At 39.2% G+C, this 16,505-nt stretch overlaps 1 protein-coding gene across 5 annotated transcripts in view; it reads left to right on the top strand.

Annotated features, from left to right (window-relative positions):
• ENOX1 (ecto-NOX disulfide-thiol exchanger 1) overlaps window positions 1-16,505 on the top strand; it is a 505,667-nt gene that overhangs the window by 208,202 nt on the left and 280,960 nt on the right. For 2 of the 5 annotated variants that reach the window (XM_021669309.2, XM_021669308.2), the window contains exon 3: window positions 9,270-9,416. The exons of 2 other annotated variants lie outside the window; for them this stretch is intronic. In XM_021669309.2, coding sequence (XP_021524984.2) covers window positions 9,329-9,416 — 88 coding nt within the window. In that variant the 5' untranslated portion in view covers window positions 9,270-9,328. Of the gene's footprint in view, window positions 1-9,269; window positions 9,417-15,038; window positions 15,128-16,505 lie in introns of those variants that run through there. One more of the 5 variants, XM_021669311.2, reaches the window with a different exon arrangement.

Below are 16,505 nucleotides of genomic sequence, written 5' to 3'. Positions count from 1 at the left end.
CTTGTCTAGTTTTCATTTTCATCATCTGTTGACTTCTTGCCTCCTATGTTTATTTTTGTATTTTTATTTCCTTCAGATATTTTGAAGACGCTTTCTTTTCCTCAAGCAGATCATGGCCTTCTTGTTGATTTTGAACAGGCTATTTTTTTTTCAGCTTGGAAGACCATTCTCAAACTTATTCACCCTCAAAAACTCTTCAGAAATCATCTTAGAATTCAGCTTAAGAGTGAGCCTTCTCTTGAAAGGCTCTAAGGCAAAGGAACACATATCTGAAACATTTCTACAATAGCACGTGATTCTTCCTAGTTGCCTGCGTGCATGCCTGTAAGCATTCCTCTTGCCTGCAAATAGTCCACAATCTCCTTTTAAGGAGATGTCATTCGTCTCTCTCTGCCAAATGTCAAGCACATTATTTGCACATAGTAGGTATTCAATAACTGTCAAATAAATGAGTGAATGGATGAATAAGTGAAGAGTAGCAATTTATCGAAATTATTTTCTTTTTTGTAGGCTTTTAATTTATTTGAACCTAGTTGTCATGAAAATACTAATTCAACATTTTAATAAGCAAGTTGATCCCAGTTTGCCAGTTTAAAAGCAAAGCATTGGCTTTTCAGGAGTAAGTACTAGCCTCAATTCAGCCAGCACGTATACAACATATTGAGAGTGGTTGGGTATTTTTTGCATTAAATAACAAAAATTCTACATGGCGCATACTTTACAGTCAATGAAATAGGTACTGTAATGTTGCTTTTTCAGTCTGCTGGTGTTTGAACTAGTTGTCAGTAAAGCTAACTGCATACATTTATCTTCATTAGACATTCCAAGGTGATGCTTTTTGATGCAGGTGGCCCAGCTCTTCCCAGGCACTTTAATTTGCCAATTATTGTACCCACTATCTGTAGAACAGATAGTGATTAGTTTCACATTTTGCTCACTGGGCAGCTTAATGTTCTTGTCACCTTACATTGAGTTTTAAATGTGCAAAGCACAAAGAAAGTGAAATGTGTTTCTCAGACTTGGGGGCGGTGGTGGCTGTCATGCCTAGTAACTTGAATTACTCCTGGATATAGAAATTAAAAAGCCTGGTTCATTAACCAAGAATAAAATAATCTGAACAAAGTGCATCAAAAAAGGCAACATGAGTGTGTGTGCCTAAAGGTTAGATGCATCTTTTCATTTTCTTTCACAAAAGCATCACTTGCTAGCATGTGGGATCTGAGTGCTAGTTTGCTGGCTTAGATTACTACCGTTTAAGAGAGAGAGAGAATGGCAGGATCTTGTTTAGAAAATAGCATTCCACCTTCAGAATTTTTTTCTTTGAGTATTCTAAGGCAACATAAGTCACCCAAAGCAGAGAATGAGAGGCATCGATTTTTAACGTAATGACTATTCAGTACCTTACGTTTTGGGCAATTTTGCTCTATTGCCAGAGAAAGTTGAGATGTTCCCTTTGGAACAATCCAAAACCACACTTAGCAGTTTCGTCTGATGTTCGTTTGTTTAATTTCCTGGGAGTGAGGTTGACTCATTTATGGGGACTTAACCTAGTGTCATTATTAGCAGAAAAGATTATTTAACATTTTAAGAAAACATGGGAAAATGCCAGGCACATGGCATCCCAAACATAAACTTTATTTGCTACCCTCTTGAAGAATTTGTTTGCATATAATGTTGTTCACACCAGTGATAACAGAAAATGTATTTAATAACTACTCAGAATTAATATGCTGTAGTATGCATGGCTGCCTAATTTAATTTATCTCTGATTAAGCCTATTATGTTTGAGATCACTTTACAGAAGAGATTTTTTTGCCAGCTGTAAGCTTATTTGAATTGTAATATAAGTTAATAATGTGTGAAATAACCAGTGGTGCCTACTTCTAAATGTTAATTTTGCCAACTGACTTCCTGAGTTGCATACCAAGACCACTAATGGGCATTTAGTTAATATCTTACATGAAGACCAGCTATTGGAATAAATATGAGAACTATTTTAGGAGGCAAAGACAAATGGCACAGAAATTCTTTAATTCTGAAATCCAGAGGAAAGGCTGTTGCATTATAAAAGTAACTGGAAATCAGTGACTGATAATCACATGACATCACATATAAGGTAACACATACCTTTTACATAAGTTATGTTCTCAATTTATTTCTTCAACACTAAATCATCTCACTGGATCAGATAGAGTGGGACCCTCAGGTGTCTGGCAGTGATCCATGCAGCACCTGCCTCACTGTCTGGGTAATCAGGTCTCTCAAGTGGGCCCAGCACCAGAGGGAAGGGACTTGGGCTATTGCTCTTTAGTGACTTGTTCTCCACATTATAGACCAAGCTTTGTATGTTTATCCAGAACCAAGTTTGTTCCATCAGTCAGTCTAATCCCCTTTTTCAGTGTCTTAACTAAGTAAAAGTGATTGGGCTAGTTACATTCCCTTGCTCAGCAGTTGGCCTCATACAAGGTTCTGTGCATCCTTAGATACAGTTTGCATGGCTCAGAATGTGAACTGTATTATTTGTATACATGCTTAACCTTGGTAAACTGATACCTCCCTACCCATTCTCAAACTGCTTTTCTCCATTTTTATATTTCTTTTTCTGGCTTTTTTTTTTTTTTTTTTTTTTTTGAGACAGAGCTGTGCTCTTGTCACCCAGACTGGAGTGCAATGGCGCAATCTCACTTCACCGCAACCTCCACCTCCCAGGTTCAAGCGATACTCCTGCCTCAGCCCCCCGAGTAGCTGGGATTACACACCTGGCTGTTTTTTTAATTTTTAGTAGAAATGGGGTTTCACCATGTTGGCCGGGCTGGTCTCAAACTCCTGACCTCAGGTGATCCACCCATCTCGGCATCTCAAAGTGCTGGGATTACAGGCATGAGCCACCACAACTGGCCCTTTTTCTGGCTTTCTAATTAAAATTCCACCCAGTACTCAAAGCCCCTTAAAATCATACCTGCTCTATGAAGATTTCCTAACCATCCCAGGCTGTGACCACATCCTCACTCGTTGGCGGTGGGGTCATTTGCCTTGATCATGTAGTCGCCTTTCCTGTATTCTACTTATAGACTCTATGAGGACAGAGTCCTTGTAATTTAAATTGTTATAGCCCCACGTTGTCTAATACCGTTTCATGTAAGAAAGAAACTATCAATAATGGTAGTAATTGATGTTCAGAATACAAACGTGACAAGGGAGAAGCTTATGTATCATGAACCCTAGGTGAATAAATAAATGTAGGGGAATACATAAATAAAGTCAATTAATTTGCGGGTTCTCATTTATTTTAAATTTGAAGTAGAAACTTGCATGTAATAATTAACAAGTCAGAGATCACAAAGTAGATTTCTCCTTGCTTTGAACAGCTCTTGCTAGGCTTATAGTTGGAATCTCAGAATGTGTGTAAAGCAGTGTTTCCAACCCTGACTTACATGAGGATTGGCTGGGGAACTTCAAACATGTATGCCCATGACAAGGGCTCACCTTTGAATAAGTTAAATCAGGGAGCACTATCTTTTTAAAAAGCTAACCAGATGATTTTAGTAAGAAACTAGAATTAAGAACCACTGGTGTAAAGGAAATGTAAAGGTCATTAAATTCATTCATCCATCTGGTATTTGATTACTGTATACAGCTGTTTAGCAATGAAAGAAGAGTGTTTCTAATAGGATTAAAATTGGAGCTCTCTGGTGCAGGTTTCTGTGCCATATCCAGTCCTCTCAAGCTAACACCCAAGGTGACCTACTGTCTTTGTTTGTAGAGCACTGTCCCATTTTTAACACAGAAAGTTCCACATAGTAGGAAACTCCTCTTTACTGGGCAAACCAGGGCAGTTGGTCATCCTACTACCTACACCCTTGTTACTTGGATACCACGGAGGTATTTTTGGATAAATTTCCTCTTCAGAGACAGGAAGTGGGGTTTCTGATATAATTTTTAATGGAAAAATATAAACAGAACACTTTAAAACCTTAGCAGCCTTGAGGGGAAAGAGACACATCAAGAGAAAAATGGAAAACATTGCAATAGGTTCTCATAGAATTTCTGCAGTTAAGATGAAGGAGAGGGATTATGGCATGTAATTAATTAAAGAACATAAAAATATTCACTTTTATCTCTGTTATGTAGGTAAATTAAGGATAACTTTGTTAACATAAGAAGTCATGGAGCAAAAATCCCAAACTTGTAAATATAATTAGACAATATGCTCCTTGAATATAGTTTTGTTTTGTTTTTGAGATGGACTCTCGCTCTGTCGCCCAGGCTGGAGTGCAGTGGCACAATCTCAGCTCACTGCAACCTCTGCCTCCCGGGTTCAAACAACTTTCCTGCTTCAGCCTCCCAAATAGCTGGGACTACAGACGCACACCACCACGTCCGGCCAATTTGTTTTGTAGTTTTAGTAGAGACAGGGTTTCACCGCGTTGGTCAGGTTGGTCTCAAATTCCTGACCTCGTGATCTGCCTCCCTTGGCCTCCCAAAGTGCTGGGATTACAGGCGTGAGCCACTGCGCCCAGCCGAGCATAGTTATTTTTACAAAGAAGAAAACAAAGGGTTATTGACAGCTACATGGAAAGTTACTGACAGAACTAACATGTGGCTCCTAGATCATTTTCCGGTAGGATCTTTGGCTTTTTCCTACTACACATCCTTTTAGTCCCAGTGACGTTTCACATAGTACCTTCCTTTCAGATAAAAATAAGTATTGTTAGGTTGATAGAAAAATGAAAATATTTTAATAACAAAAAATTTTAGCAGTTTGTTGTATAATGATACATTAACTTTTTTTCATCACAAATGTCCACTTGAGTTTTATGCTGATTTTGTGGTATAGTCCTGCAACCTAAGGATTAACTTATCTCAATTATTTTCTGTTTTGGTCATGTTGATCACTGGATAGTCAGTCTGACCACTACATAGTTGATTCATTCTACTTATTGATTGCAAAAATTTCCAGAGGTGCCCTAGTCATTTAACTGTCTTTTTAACCAAATCAAGTCCACTGTGCAGCAATTTAGTCAATGGTTCGGTGTTCATCTGTCTAAAATGTTGATGTGCCACACAGGGACAAGATATCGAGCTATACTTAGAAATACCTCATTTCATGGAAATCATAATAGATTTTTCTCTCACTCTAAAATTGGTATGCTGCTATAGGAGGAAGCATCAATCAATAAAAATTATAACATATTCTGTTTTCCTTTTCTTCCTTAAAACATTTAGCTGAAGTTGTAGAAATTCAGAGAAACATATGTTAGAGTGGGAAGTTGCAGACCAAATCATCCAGTCTTTTCCAAAGTATGTCAATAAATATTACCTGAAAGAAAAGAAAAAAGGGGGAGAGTCTGTAGTTAAGTCAGTTTGCATAATAGAAGGTAAAACAAAATGGAACAGGTACCTTGAATTTACTCATATGTATTTCAAAGCATCGATAATGGAGCGGGGAGCATGAGATGATCAAGGTGTGTTTCAGAATCGTCTAACCGCAGAACTCTTTGTCGTGAACACTTGGAGGGACTTCATCTAACCTCCTAATTTTGTAGTTAAACAAATAGAATTTTAAAGGGGTCAAGCAACTCATCCTGGGTCACATACTTTCTTTTATTGTTTTGTTCAGACTTCCTTTTCCCCTACTTTTATATTGCTTTTCCTAATCTTCTGTAAAAGCTCTGCACACCCCTTTTCAGTGGATGACTGATGCGTTACTTCCAGGTGACCAGCTTACCCATGATGGGATGCTGAAAAATGGAAATGAAAAACTAGTCACTTGGAAAAGATGTACTTTTAGATAGTTTAAGGTTTCAATATCATCTCATATTCTGATTTGAATAGCTTTTTTTAAATTGGGTACCTACAATATGCCAGGTTCTTTTTATGCATTGTATGATTTAATTCTCATAAAATCCTGCAAAATAGAGAAGATGTCCATTTTCCTATTGGGGAGTTTATTTAGTACATGGAAGACTGGAGATTTAAAACAAGGTCAATCTGACTGTAAAGTTGAACATCTTGTTAAACTCAAAGATATGATGACAGCTACATTGGAAGTGATATTGTTAATAACATAGTTAACTTTTTTAAGAAAGTTATTGGTCCATAATTGAGTATGACAAAGAATGGAGAGGACTACATAATTTGAGGTAGACACATTTGTAAGAAATATACTCAGGAAAATAAACATATATCCAAGTTAAAGGATTACCTACAAGCTGACATAAATTTCTTTGGGGGATGAGGGGAGGAATACACACATATTTACCTTGGTGCATACATATATGCATACCAAAAAATAGATACATTTCAGAGCGATAAGAATCAGTATATAGTTAAAAGTTAATCTGGACATGTAATTGTGAGAATTTATTATATGATAGATTTTGTTGCAGGCTATACTGCTTTTCATATGCATTTTGAGTATATTTTTATTGAATGATAAAATGGAGTTTGACCATTAACATTCAATGTATAAACTGGTCAACTGCCTTCCAAATCAGTGATCATTGTTTGGAGTTATCTTAAAGCCAGATGATTTTCTGAAATTTCTCTTCTTATTTAGTGAATGTACATAGCTTTTCTTAGTATAGTTATTTAGTTGGGCCAGTCTTCCTGCTGTTCTATTTTAAAATCTTTTATGTCTGTTTCTTTTTTCTCCTTCCCCCCCCCACTCCCTTTCTCCTTTCTTTCTTCCTTCCTCCTTATATCCTTCCTTCCTTATTGATAAATTGATGTGCATCTACCTCAAATTGATTATTTGTCCAAACTTCTGGAGCCAAGATAACAAAATGCTGTTATCTTCATAAAGATAACATTTATGGAAAGTCAACCTGACTTTGCCTGATAATCCCTAAAAAATAACAGAGAAGTAAAATGATTTTGTCAATACCCTCCTTAAAAGTAGTTGTGAGGTGGTTAGTAGTTGATTTCAGGAAACACATAAAGTTCTCTGGACAAACAAACTAGACCAAAACAAAATACATAAGTATATATAACTATGAAGTAAAATGTATAACACTAGAAACTTCTGGTTTTATTAGATTGAACACATGCTTTCATATCTTCCTGTTCCAGAAATCTCACTAAAATTACTCTCTCTAAAATTAGTAAAGAATAAAAATAAATCTCACTAAAATTAGTAAAGAAGTTAAACTATAAAGCAAGGATAGAAAGCAAATGAGAGAAAACAAAGAGGAGATGCTACTGAACGTGAAATATCAGCCAACTTGTGGAAGATGGCAGAGTGAAAGAGGAGGAAAAGCTGAAATTCCCTGAGTCAAGCCTTCGATTCATGCATGGGACACTGCAGAGGCTTAGGAGTCATAAGACTGGAAGAAGGAGGATTGATTGCCAGGAGTTTCAGAGCAGCATAGTATATGGAGTAATTAGGCCTTGCCCTCCGTAGTTCCCACTGCCACTACCGATTCCCCCATCCCTATGTGTGGCATCAGGGATGGGCTACATTGAATCAGAGATACTCTGGACTCCTCAGAAATTAGGCCCAGAAGAGAGGATGAAACTCCACAGAGAGAACAGGTGAAACCCTCCTGGACTATTTCCCTGACATAGCTCCAGGAAACCTACACCTAGGGACTGCCTCCTTAGACAGGGGTTTAGAGATTCTTATCTGCAGAAACTCAATAGTCCAAAAAATGACTGATTGGCAGAGTCCCCATTGAAATGGTTAGATTCCCCACTCTGTTACCTCAGAGGGATGCCAGGCAAGGAAAAAGCACACCCTTTCTACATTCAGGGTTTCCCTGGGAAACTAGACCCACTGTTTTTAAATACAAATGAATTGTTTGTTTCATATATAATGTATATATGTAAAATAAACATATATATTTCTTAAATATAAATAAGTAATAAAGGGCCACCAGATATTTGAGAATATCTACTCACATAAAATGTAGACTAACATATAGAGATCAAAACAGAGAAAGGGACTAAAGGGGCTCAGAGAAGATACAGATATTTCATGAAACAATTGAAAAGCTTTTAAAAAACTTTTGAGGCTGGGTTCAGTGGCTCGCGCCTGTAATCCCAGCACTTTGGGAGGCCGAGGTGGCTGGATCACCTGAGGTCAGGAGTTTGAGACCAGCCTGACCAATATGGTGAAACCCTATCCCTAAAAAAAAAAAAAAGAAAAAAGAAAAGAAAGAAAGAATAAAAAAGCTTTTGAAAAGCAAATGAAAAGCTTTTTATAGTAACTTCAGAAAGATGAGAGACACTGTTATACCTATAAAATAAAAAGTATTATATAAAACAGGAACAATTAGAAAATAAGGAGATATTGGAAATTAAACTTATAAAAGAATATAAATGATTCAAAGGTATAGAAGTCAAACTTTCTAGAAAGTAGGTAGTCCAAACGTTTTCACACTGCTGATACAGACACACCCAAGATGGGGTAATTTATTTTTAAAAAGAGGTTTAATGGAATCACAGTTTCACATGGCTGGGAGATCTCACAATCATGGTGGAAGGCAAGCAAAGAACAAAGTCACATCTTACATGGTGGCAGGCAAAGAGGCAATGAGAAGCAAGCAAAAGGGGTCTCCTCTTATAAAACCATCAGATCTCATGAGACTTATTCACTCCCATGATAACAGTATGGGGAAAACCACCCCCGTGATTCAAGTATCTCCCACCAGATTTCTCCCACAACACATGGGAATTATGGAAGCTACAATTCAAGATGATATTTGAGTGGGAACACAGCTAACTATGTTAAATGGAGATGGGGTGAGGTGGAGGTAAGACGTGGAGTGGATTAATCCATGAGGTTCCACATTTTGCCATAGGCAGCCAGAAGGAGAAAACAAGAAAAAAATGGTTGAGAGACAAGTACCAAAGAATAATAGAATTATAGTCAAAATGGAACAATGCTATTTTCCAGATTTTAAGAGACCATAAAGTGCCCAAAATGATAGGTAAGAAAAGAACCACTATGGTTCTTTTAGCTCACTATGGTTCTTTATTCTGAGACTTCAGAATACCAGGATTAAAAAGACGATTCCAAAACCTTCCAGAGGAGTAACACAGGTCACATGTAAAAGATCATACATGGTAAAAGGAAGAGTAGTGGCCTGAGACTGCAACACTGGAAGCCAGAATACAATGAAGTACAGCCTAAAAATTCTGAGGGAAAATTGCATTTTACCTAGCATTCAATTACAAGCATAACTCACAAACAAGTATGAGAGTAGAATTAAGACATTTTCAGACACACAAGGTCTCAACAAATTTACCTCCCATGTACCTTTTCTCAGGAAGCTACTAGAGAATGTGCTCTACAAAAATGAGGATGTAAACCAACAAAGAGGAAACCATGGGACCCAGGAAACGGGGGCTCCAACACAGGAGAGAGGCACAGGGATTTCGCAAGATGGTGTTAAAAAGAAGCCCCAGGACAACAGGTGGGCAGCTGGCCTGGAAAAATCCTAGACCAGAGGGACTGGACGGGAGGCTCCTCCAGGGAAAAAGAGATCCAGTAGACTAACCAGTTGGACTAATTGTGTAAAAAATGGTTTTAATACAAGTTTTATAGTTCTTGTGGATAGTTCATGAACAATTTATGATAGATACACAAAAGAGGTAAGCAAAATGACAACACCAGGAAGAACAAGGTGTTGGACAAGATTGAACACATACACTTTTACTACTTGTCTCAGTAATAAACAATATTACATGGTCATAGTAAGGTAAACTAGAATATCAGTTTAACCCCAAATTGCCATTTAACCCACTGGAAAGGTAGGGGAAGAAAACTTGGAAGCCTGTGATAGTATCAGAGTGCTAAATTTTCTTTATTTTGCATAGTAGTAAGGCAGATAATCTCTAAAAATGATAACATAGTATCAGTATACACACAGTATTTAGGTATAGGGATGTAAATATCATAGTTAAAAGTGGTTTCTTCTCCCATGGTGAAATTCAACCTCCCAACTTACATTTGCTGGACGGTGCTAGTTTTCCTGCGCTGGAAAAGACCATAAGATTAACCAAACCAAGAACAGTTGGTTGCAGCCTATATAGGAGGTTACACACTCTGGAAAATAAGGCTTTTTCATAATAAAAGCAAAAAACAAAGTAGTTTCCTTTGAGGAGCAGGAAGAGGGAGTGGTCGGTAAAGTGGGGGAAGGGAGTACTCTTTTTGCTTATAGGCCCTATTTACCTTTTTAAACTGTGGGCATATATTATTTTCATAAATACTATGCTGATTTTTAAAAATTACTGGAATCAGAAGTAGAAATTATAAAACCAGCATGCTGAATGTTCCCACCCTCCCCCCCAAAATAAAACAAAAACAAAAGAGGAAGAAGTTGATGGTGATTTTTTAATCTTTCAAAACTCATTTATCTATCTCATATCTCATAACGAAGGAGGACTCAAGACCCTCTGCCAGTCTTACTCCAACCAACATTTCCCGTCATCTACACCCACTCCCCGCATTCTTTCTTTAAGCTAAACGGGGCTACTTGATGTTTCCTGTACAACACCTAGATTTTCCTTTATCTGGGCCTTTGCTTGTAGTGCAATTATTGTTCGCCTTCTATTCAGACGTACTCCTAACACACACTCTGACACTCACACATAGTTATCCCTTACAAGGTCCCCTTGTAGTACCTCCATCCCTTGAACACTTCCCTACCTGTTTACATGTCGGCTCAGATACCTCTCTGAGGGATCTTTGAGGGACCCCGGATAATAGTGTTCTCCCCTTTCTTTTCATTTCTGCTGTATTGCCTTTAACAAACACCAGAGGACAGGGACCATATTGCACTGATGTTTGCTTCTCCTACAGTGCCAGGCAGAGTGCTGGCATATTCCAGGGATTGCCTCAGCTATCACTTGGACAAATTAATCTTCCGTTAAAGGTGAAATCCACTCTGTCATATGGCCCAGTGCTAAACATCTCTATCTGCAAAAATAAATATCACAAGAATGTATGGCTTTTTGTTGTTTTAAGGAAGCTCATGTGCTTTCTTCTAAGCGGGGAGAGTGTGCACAGAGCCCAGAGGGTAAACTGCTCCCTAAAAGTTTTGCTTGTACTTCCTTCGTGGGGAGTGTGGAAAGCTTGTAAGCTTTTATTTGACTCTGCAGGGTTACAAGTAGCTTGGCATTGATGTTGCTGTGGGCAGGATGTCGCTTAGGTCTCCAACTGAAGAAGCACCTAGATATTACACTGGGCCTGGTGGACAATAGCACAGCCTAAGATACAGCAGAAAAATAGAAACCCTGTTATGAGGCCAGACAAGAAAATAAAAAAGGAAGTGCACAAATAATGATATAGCAAGGTCACCTGTGTAAAGCATAGCACAGCTAGGACTTGCATTCGTAGCTTCCCATGCCCAGTTTAGGTTTCTTTCTATTTCATCAGGCTTTATACTATAAGCCCCAAGTCTCTTTTATAACCATTCAAATGATCATCTAACAGAGTATAACAGGATTAATCTAAAACACCCACCTATGGAAATAACAAAATCCCAGCAATATTATGATACAGGCAAACAATGGAGTACAGGAGACTTTAAAAAGGATAAGGCAGGATGGGTGCAGTGCTCACGCCTGTAATCTCAACACTTTGGGAGGATGAGGTGGGCGGATCACTTGAGGTCAGGAGTTCAAGACCAGCCTGGTCAACCCCAGTCTCTACTAAAAGTACAAATATTAACCAGGCCTAGTGGGGGACACCTGTGATCCCAGCTACTCTGGAGGCCAAGGCAGGAAAATGGCTTGAACTTGAGAGGTGGATGTTGAAGTGAGTTGAGATCATGCTGCTGCACTCCATCCTGTGTGACAGAGAGAGACTCCATCTCAGATAGACAGATAGATAGATAGATAGATAGATAGATAGATAGATAGAAGGTAAGAAAGAAAAAAAGGAAGGAGGGAGGGAGGAAGGAAGGAAGGAGAAAGAAAAAGAAAGGGAAAGAAAAAGAAGGAAGGAAAGAAAGAAAAGAAAGAAAGAAAGAAAGAAAGAAAGAGTGAGTGGAATAGGATTACCTCCTTCAGGTCTGTACTCTACTGTCACCTTTCCAAAGGGGCCTTCCTTAACCACTGAATTCATACTTGAAAACATTTTGTCCCCTCTCCCCTTCTTCTCCATTAGCATTTATCCTCATCTGACATAATCTATAACTTATTTGTTTGTTTGTGATCTATCTCCATACTGGAATATGACATACACAAGGGATTTTGTCTGTTTTATTTGCTGCTTTTTCCAAGTGCCTAGAATAACCAAATGAATGCAGTTATATGAGAAAGCTTTATATTTGCATAGAAACAGTTGTGGAAGGCTACACAAACTTCACAGTAGTTATCTGTTAGCAGTAGAACTAGGGGACGAGGAGAAAGACTTTTTATTTTACGTATCTTACCATGTACATGTATATATCATTTTTTAAATATAAACTAGTTTTATAGGGAATCCCATTTAAAGTGTTTTGTGAAGGCTATGAAAATCAGTTATTAATAAACACCATTTATTTCTAATTGTGAGATAATAAATACCATTCTGAATTTCTCTTCTTTGTAGAAGCAAACTTGTAAATGGATCGCTATTCAAGTTCATGGGCTTTATATTTTATGAAGCCTTTACCAACAGACTTTTTATTTTCCATCAGAGCAGTGCCCTGTGTACTTACATTGTGGTAGGGAAGAAAATGGATTTTTAGGCCAGATACATTTATACCTACTACCTTTTAACTAAATGACCTAGAGCAGGTTACTTAACCAGCATGAGTTCCCTTACCTATAAAATTGGGCTAATTTTCCCCCTAGCAAAGGCTACTCTTAAAGCAAAACAAGACCACATATATATTCAATGACTTGCAGCGTCTGGTCCAAGGTAGGTCTCAGTATGCAAGGTTCTTCCCCTTTTCTGACAGAAGATAAGCCAGAGAGAAGACGCTTCATGATATTTTACTCCTAACTACTAAAAATACGGTCCCAACATCACCAGGAAGTTCAAGAGAAATGCAGAGTCTCAACCTTTATCTGATTTCATGAATCAGAATCTGCAGTTTAACAAAACACTCAAGTGATCCCTGTGGACAGTGAAGTTTGAGAAGCTCTGTTTTCATGCTTCTTACAGCAGTGTTTCAGACAGGCTGCTATTAATCATGTTTTTTTAAAAATTTTCTATATTTTGCAATGCTTTGACACCTTGGGGCCTTGTGGACTTGGAATACTTAACCCTCCAGGGTCAGCTAATTCCTAGAGATACCAAACATCCTGCCTGTGAGCTCGCCTTTGATATCCAAACCAACCAACCCTGAGTCCATGCCACCACCTGCTTTCTTTTATCGGGCTCCTGCAATCCAGAACACTATTTACCTGCCCTAAATCACTCCAGGGCCAGATACTGCATAACTAGGAACCACCCCTATACTACAGAGCCTGCTGAAATTATTTAAATTAGCGAATCCTAAAGCTCCTTACTCTGTCCTGCCTGTCCTTTCTGATGGAAACCAGATAAAGGCCCTTACCCACATTTTCTCCTCACTTCCTCTGCCTCCTACGCACCCTGGTACCTTTCCAGGTGGCCCAGTGTGGTCTGGCATGCCTGCTCCTCTTGGGAACTGTGACAAACTATCCTCTCAATGGCAGTCACCTCCTGATCTGTTGGCCTCCTCATACCTGAATGAAGCCAAAACTCCAGGTGCCTATCCTTAAAAGCCTGCCCTTTTAAACTTCTTTCTTAGTTGAACTCCTCCTGCCATCCCCTGGCTCACCTTGCAAATTTAAGGTTTATTTGGAGAGGTGAGAGGGTGTCCAGCAGAGCCAGATTTTCTGGCAGGAGATGGGTAACAAGCCAAAATCTATGAGGATACTAAGCCACCCATCAGCCTGAACTTACTTTTAAATAAAGATGATCATGGATAACCATATAGAAGGTTGTAAATCTGCTTAATATCATATGACTATATTGAATGCCAATAATACTCCTAAGCACAAGCTTTGAACACTTCTGAAACTGCTATTACAAATGATTAAGACCTCCAAGGAAATGGAACCATTTGAATTGAAACACACAAACTTATTTACGATATTCTAAAACGTCAAAAAACAAATTAAAACCTGCCATTCCATCCTTTCATTTTTCAGTGTGGCTTCTTAAGATGGCATATATGCTTTAGATAGAAATAACTCCTGCCAGGGAGCAGCTGTTATGTGACCAAGTAGCTTCCCTTCCCACATTTGCATTTACCTCTTGTCTCTTCGGTTGTAGAAAGAATCTTGATATATGGAAGTGAGCTAACCGAAGCTGAAGTTAATAAAAGCAAGTATTAAAAGAACATAAAAGGGACATTTCTCCCTGTGACTCAAGGGAAAAAATGCAATAAGTATCTATTTTAGAAGTATTCATGTTTGTTAGGTAAGGTTGTGAAAATAAAAGACATGAACTTTTGCCTTATGAAAGTTATTTTACTACAATTTGGTTAAGAAATTAAAATTTAACAGCTTTTAATTGGAAATATTAGAAAACTTTCCATTGATTGTTTTATGACCATCAGTTTTGTTTCCATAAGAAATATACTCATTCGTTATGATCTTAAAAAGAAACTGCAGATAACAGGATTTTGCTCCTCATAACTGGCCCTATCAGTCAGATTCAATATTACTGCCCAACCAGTGTCTAAAATTTGACTTGTAGTTTGCAGGAATCACAATGTCCCCTGAAACTGCTTGTTTCTAGTAGGTATTTTATTTGATCACTCCTTGACCCTATTCCAGGAAACCTAATTTGCCCAAGGGAGTCTCACACTGGAAAACAGTGTTTGCGTCTGCTTAGGGAAATGTGCCTGAAATAATGACTTATTTAGAACTGAGAACAGAAATGGAATGGAATAGATTGATAAGCCAGTTTGAGCAGGCAGAGAACAACTTGGGCTTCTAAACTCTTATAAAAGGAGCTCTGCAGCAAAGCACTTTGCCTAGACTGTATCTGGCAAGGCCCATCTTCATTCAACAAACATTGTCTCTGTGAACTCTGTGCAAAATTCTTACCCTTATAAATGCCTTAAGGCATGCTGTTTCATTTTAAGTTTCACTTACACTTCTAAGATGGTGCGGATTTCTCGATTCAGCCCTGCAGACCCCAGTGTAGAAATTGCTCTCCAAGGTATGTTACCCGTTTTAAACTCTGTTGCGTCCTTTTAGATGGCTGCGGAATGCTTGTTGGTGGTGATGCCGCTTTGAGTTACAGCGCTTTCTTGGTTGCCAGGAGAGTTGGAGAGTGTGCTGATGCATGGATTACCCAAAGAGAGGGCTTGACTCAGCTTCTTTCTCACTTACTGAACTGAAAAGAAACCAGCAGTCAAAAGTAGGGAGCTGACATCTCATCTAGAGGAATGAAGAATGAGTTGAAGCAAAAAAGAAAAAAAAAAAAAAGGAACTTTACCATTGCATTGTTCTTTGTTGCTGCGTTTCTTGTTTCTTTTGCTTTTTCTTTTTCTCTTCACTTTTCTGCCAATAAAATACAGTTGATTTGTCTTATAACTATAGCCTCAAGGCTAGTAACTCTTTGAAGTGGCAAAGGTACAAACAAAAATGCTCTTAAATTTTGATATACCGGATCCAAGATGGTCGCTTAGGAGGAACTCGGGAATGCAGCTCCGAGAGAAAGCACAGAGGGTGAGTGGACGCCGTATTTCCAGACTGATTTTTACTGCCCACAGACCAGGAGATTCACACGCAGAGAAGCCACACGGGTCGCCAGCGCCGCTGGCGCCACTGGCTTGAACGGCGCAGCCGCTGGGCAGGCACCCTGAGGCAACGGCTCACTGTATAAAGTGAGAGAGTCTGAGTCCCCTATAAGCCAGCAAGGGGAGCTGAAACGGGGAGCCAGGCCAGCGCCACGAATCTCAGAGCCGCGGCTTTAGCCAACGCAGCGGCTCCAGAGGCAGATCAGATGAGACGGTGTCCCCTCTTACCCAGCAAGAAGACCTGAAACACAACTGAAACCGGGACGGTCCAGCTCTGTGGAGGAGGGGCGTTCTCCATAGGCACCCTGCTGTTCTGTACCAAGGCAATCCGCCACTACAGAGACTCCGTCACTACAGGGGCGGGCCAACTGTAGGGCCAACTGCTTCCTTAGCGGAAGCAGTTCTAACTACACCCAGAAGTTCACACGGAAGCTGGGTGGAGCCCACAGCAGCTTAGCGAAGCCTCTGCAACCTGAGTGTGACTAGGCTGCCACCTTGTGGGCAGGGAAAACAGCAACCGCACAGGGGAACATCATAAAACAGTAACTCCCTGGGACAGAACACCTCGGGGGAAGAGCAGGGGGTTTATGAGTTCTGCCACAGCAGACTTAAAATTACCAAAATCAGAAAGACAACAACTACAAAGTCAGCAGGTGGAAAAATCCACAAAGATGGGAAGAAACCAGCGCAAAAAGGATGAAAACACCCAAAACCAGAACACTTCTCCTCCTACAAGGGATCACAACTCCTCACCAGCAAGGGAACAAGACTGGACGGAGAATGAGTGTGATGAAA

This window comes from Aotus nancymaae, unplaced genomic scaffold (assembly GCF_030222135.1).
Source record: "Aotus nancymaae isolate 86718 unplaced genomic scaffold, 86718_ANA_hifiasm-v0.15.2.pri h1tg000043l, whole genome shotgun sequence".
NCBI classification, from domain to species: Eukaryota; Metazoa; Chordata; class Mammalia; order Primates; family Aotidae; genus Aotus; species Aotus nancymaae.
This window is presented reverse-complemented; position numbering and strand designations above follow the sequence as displayed.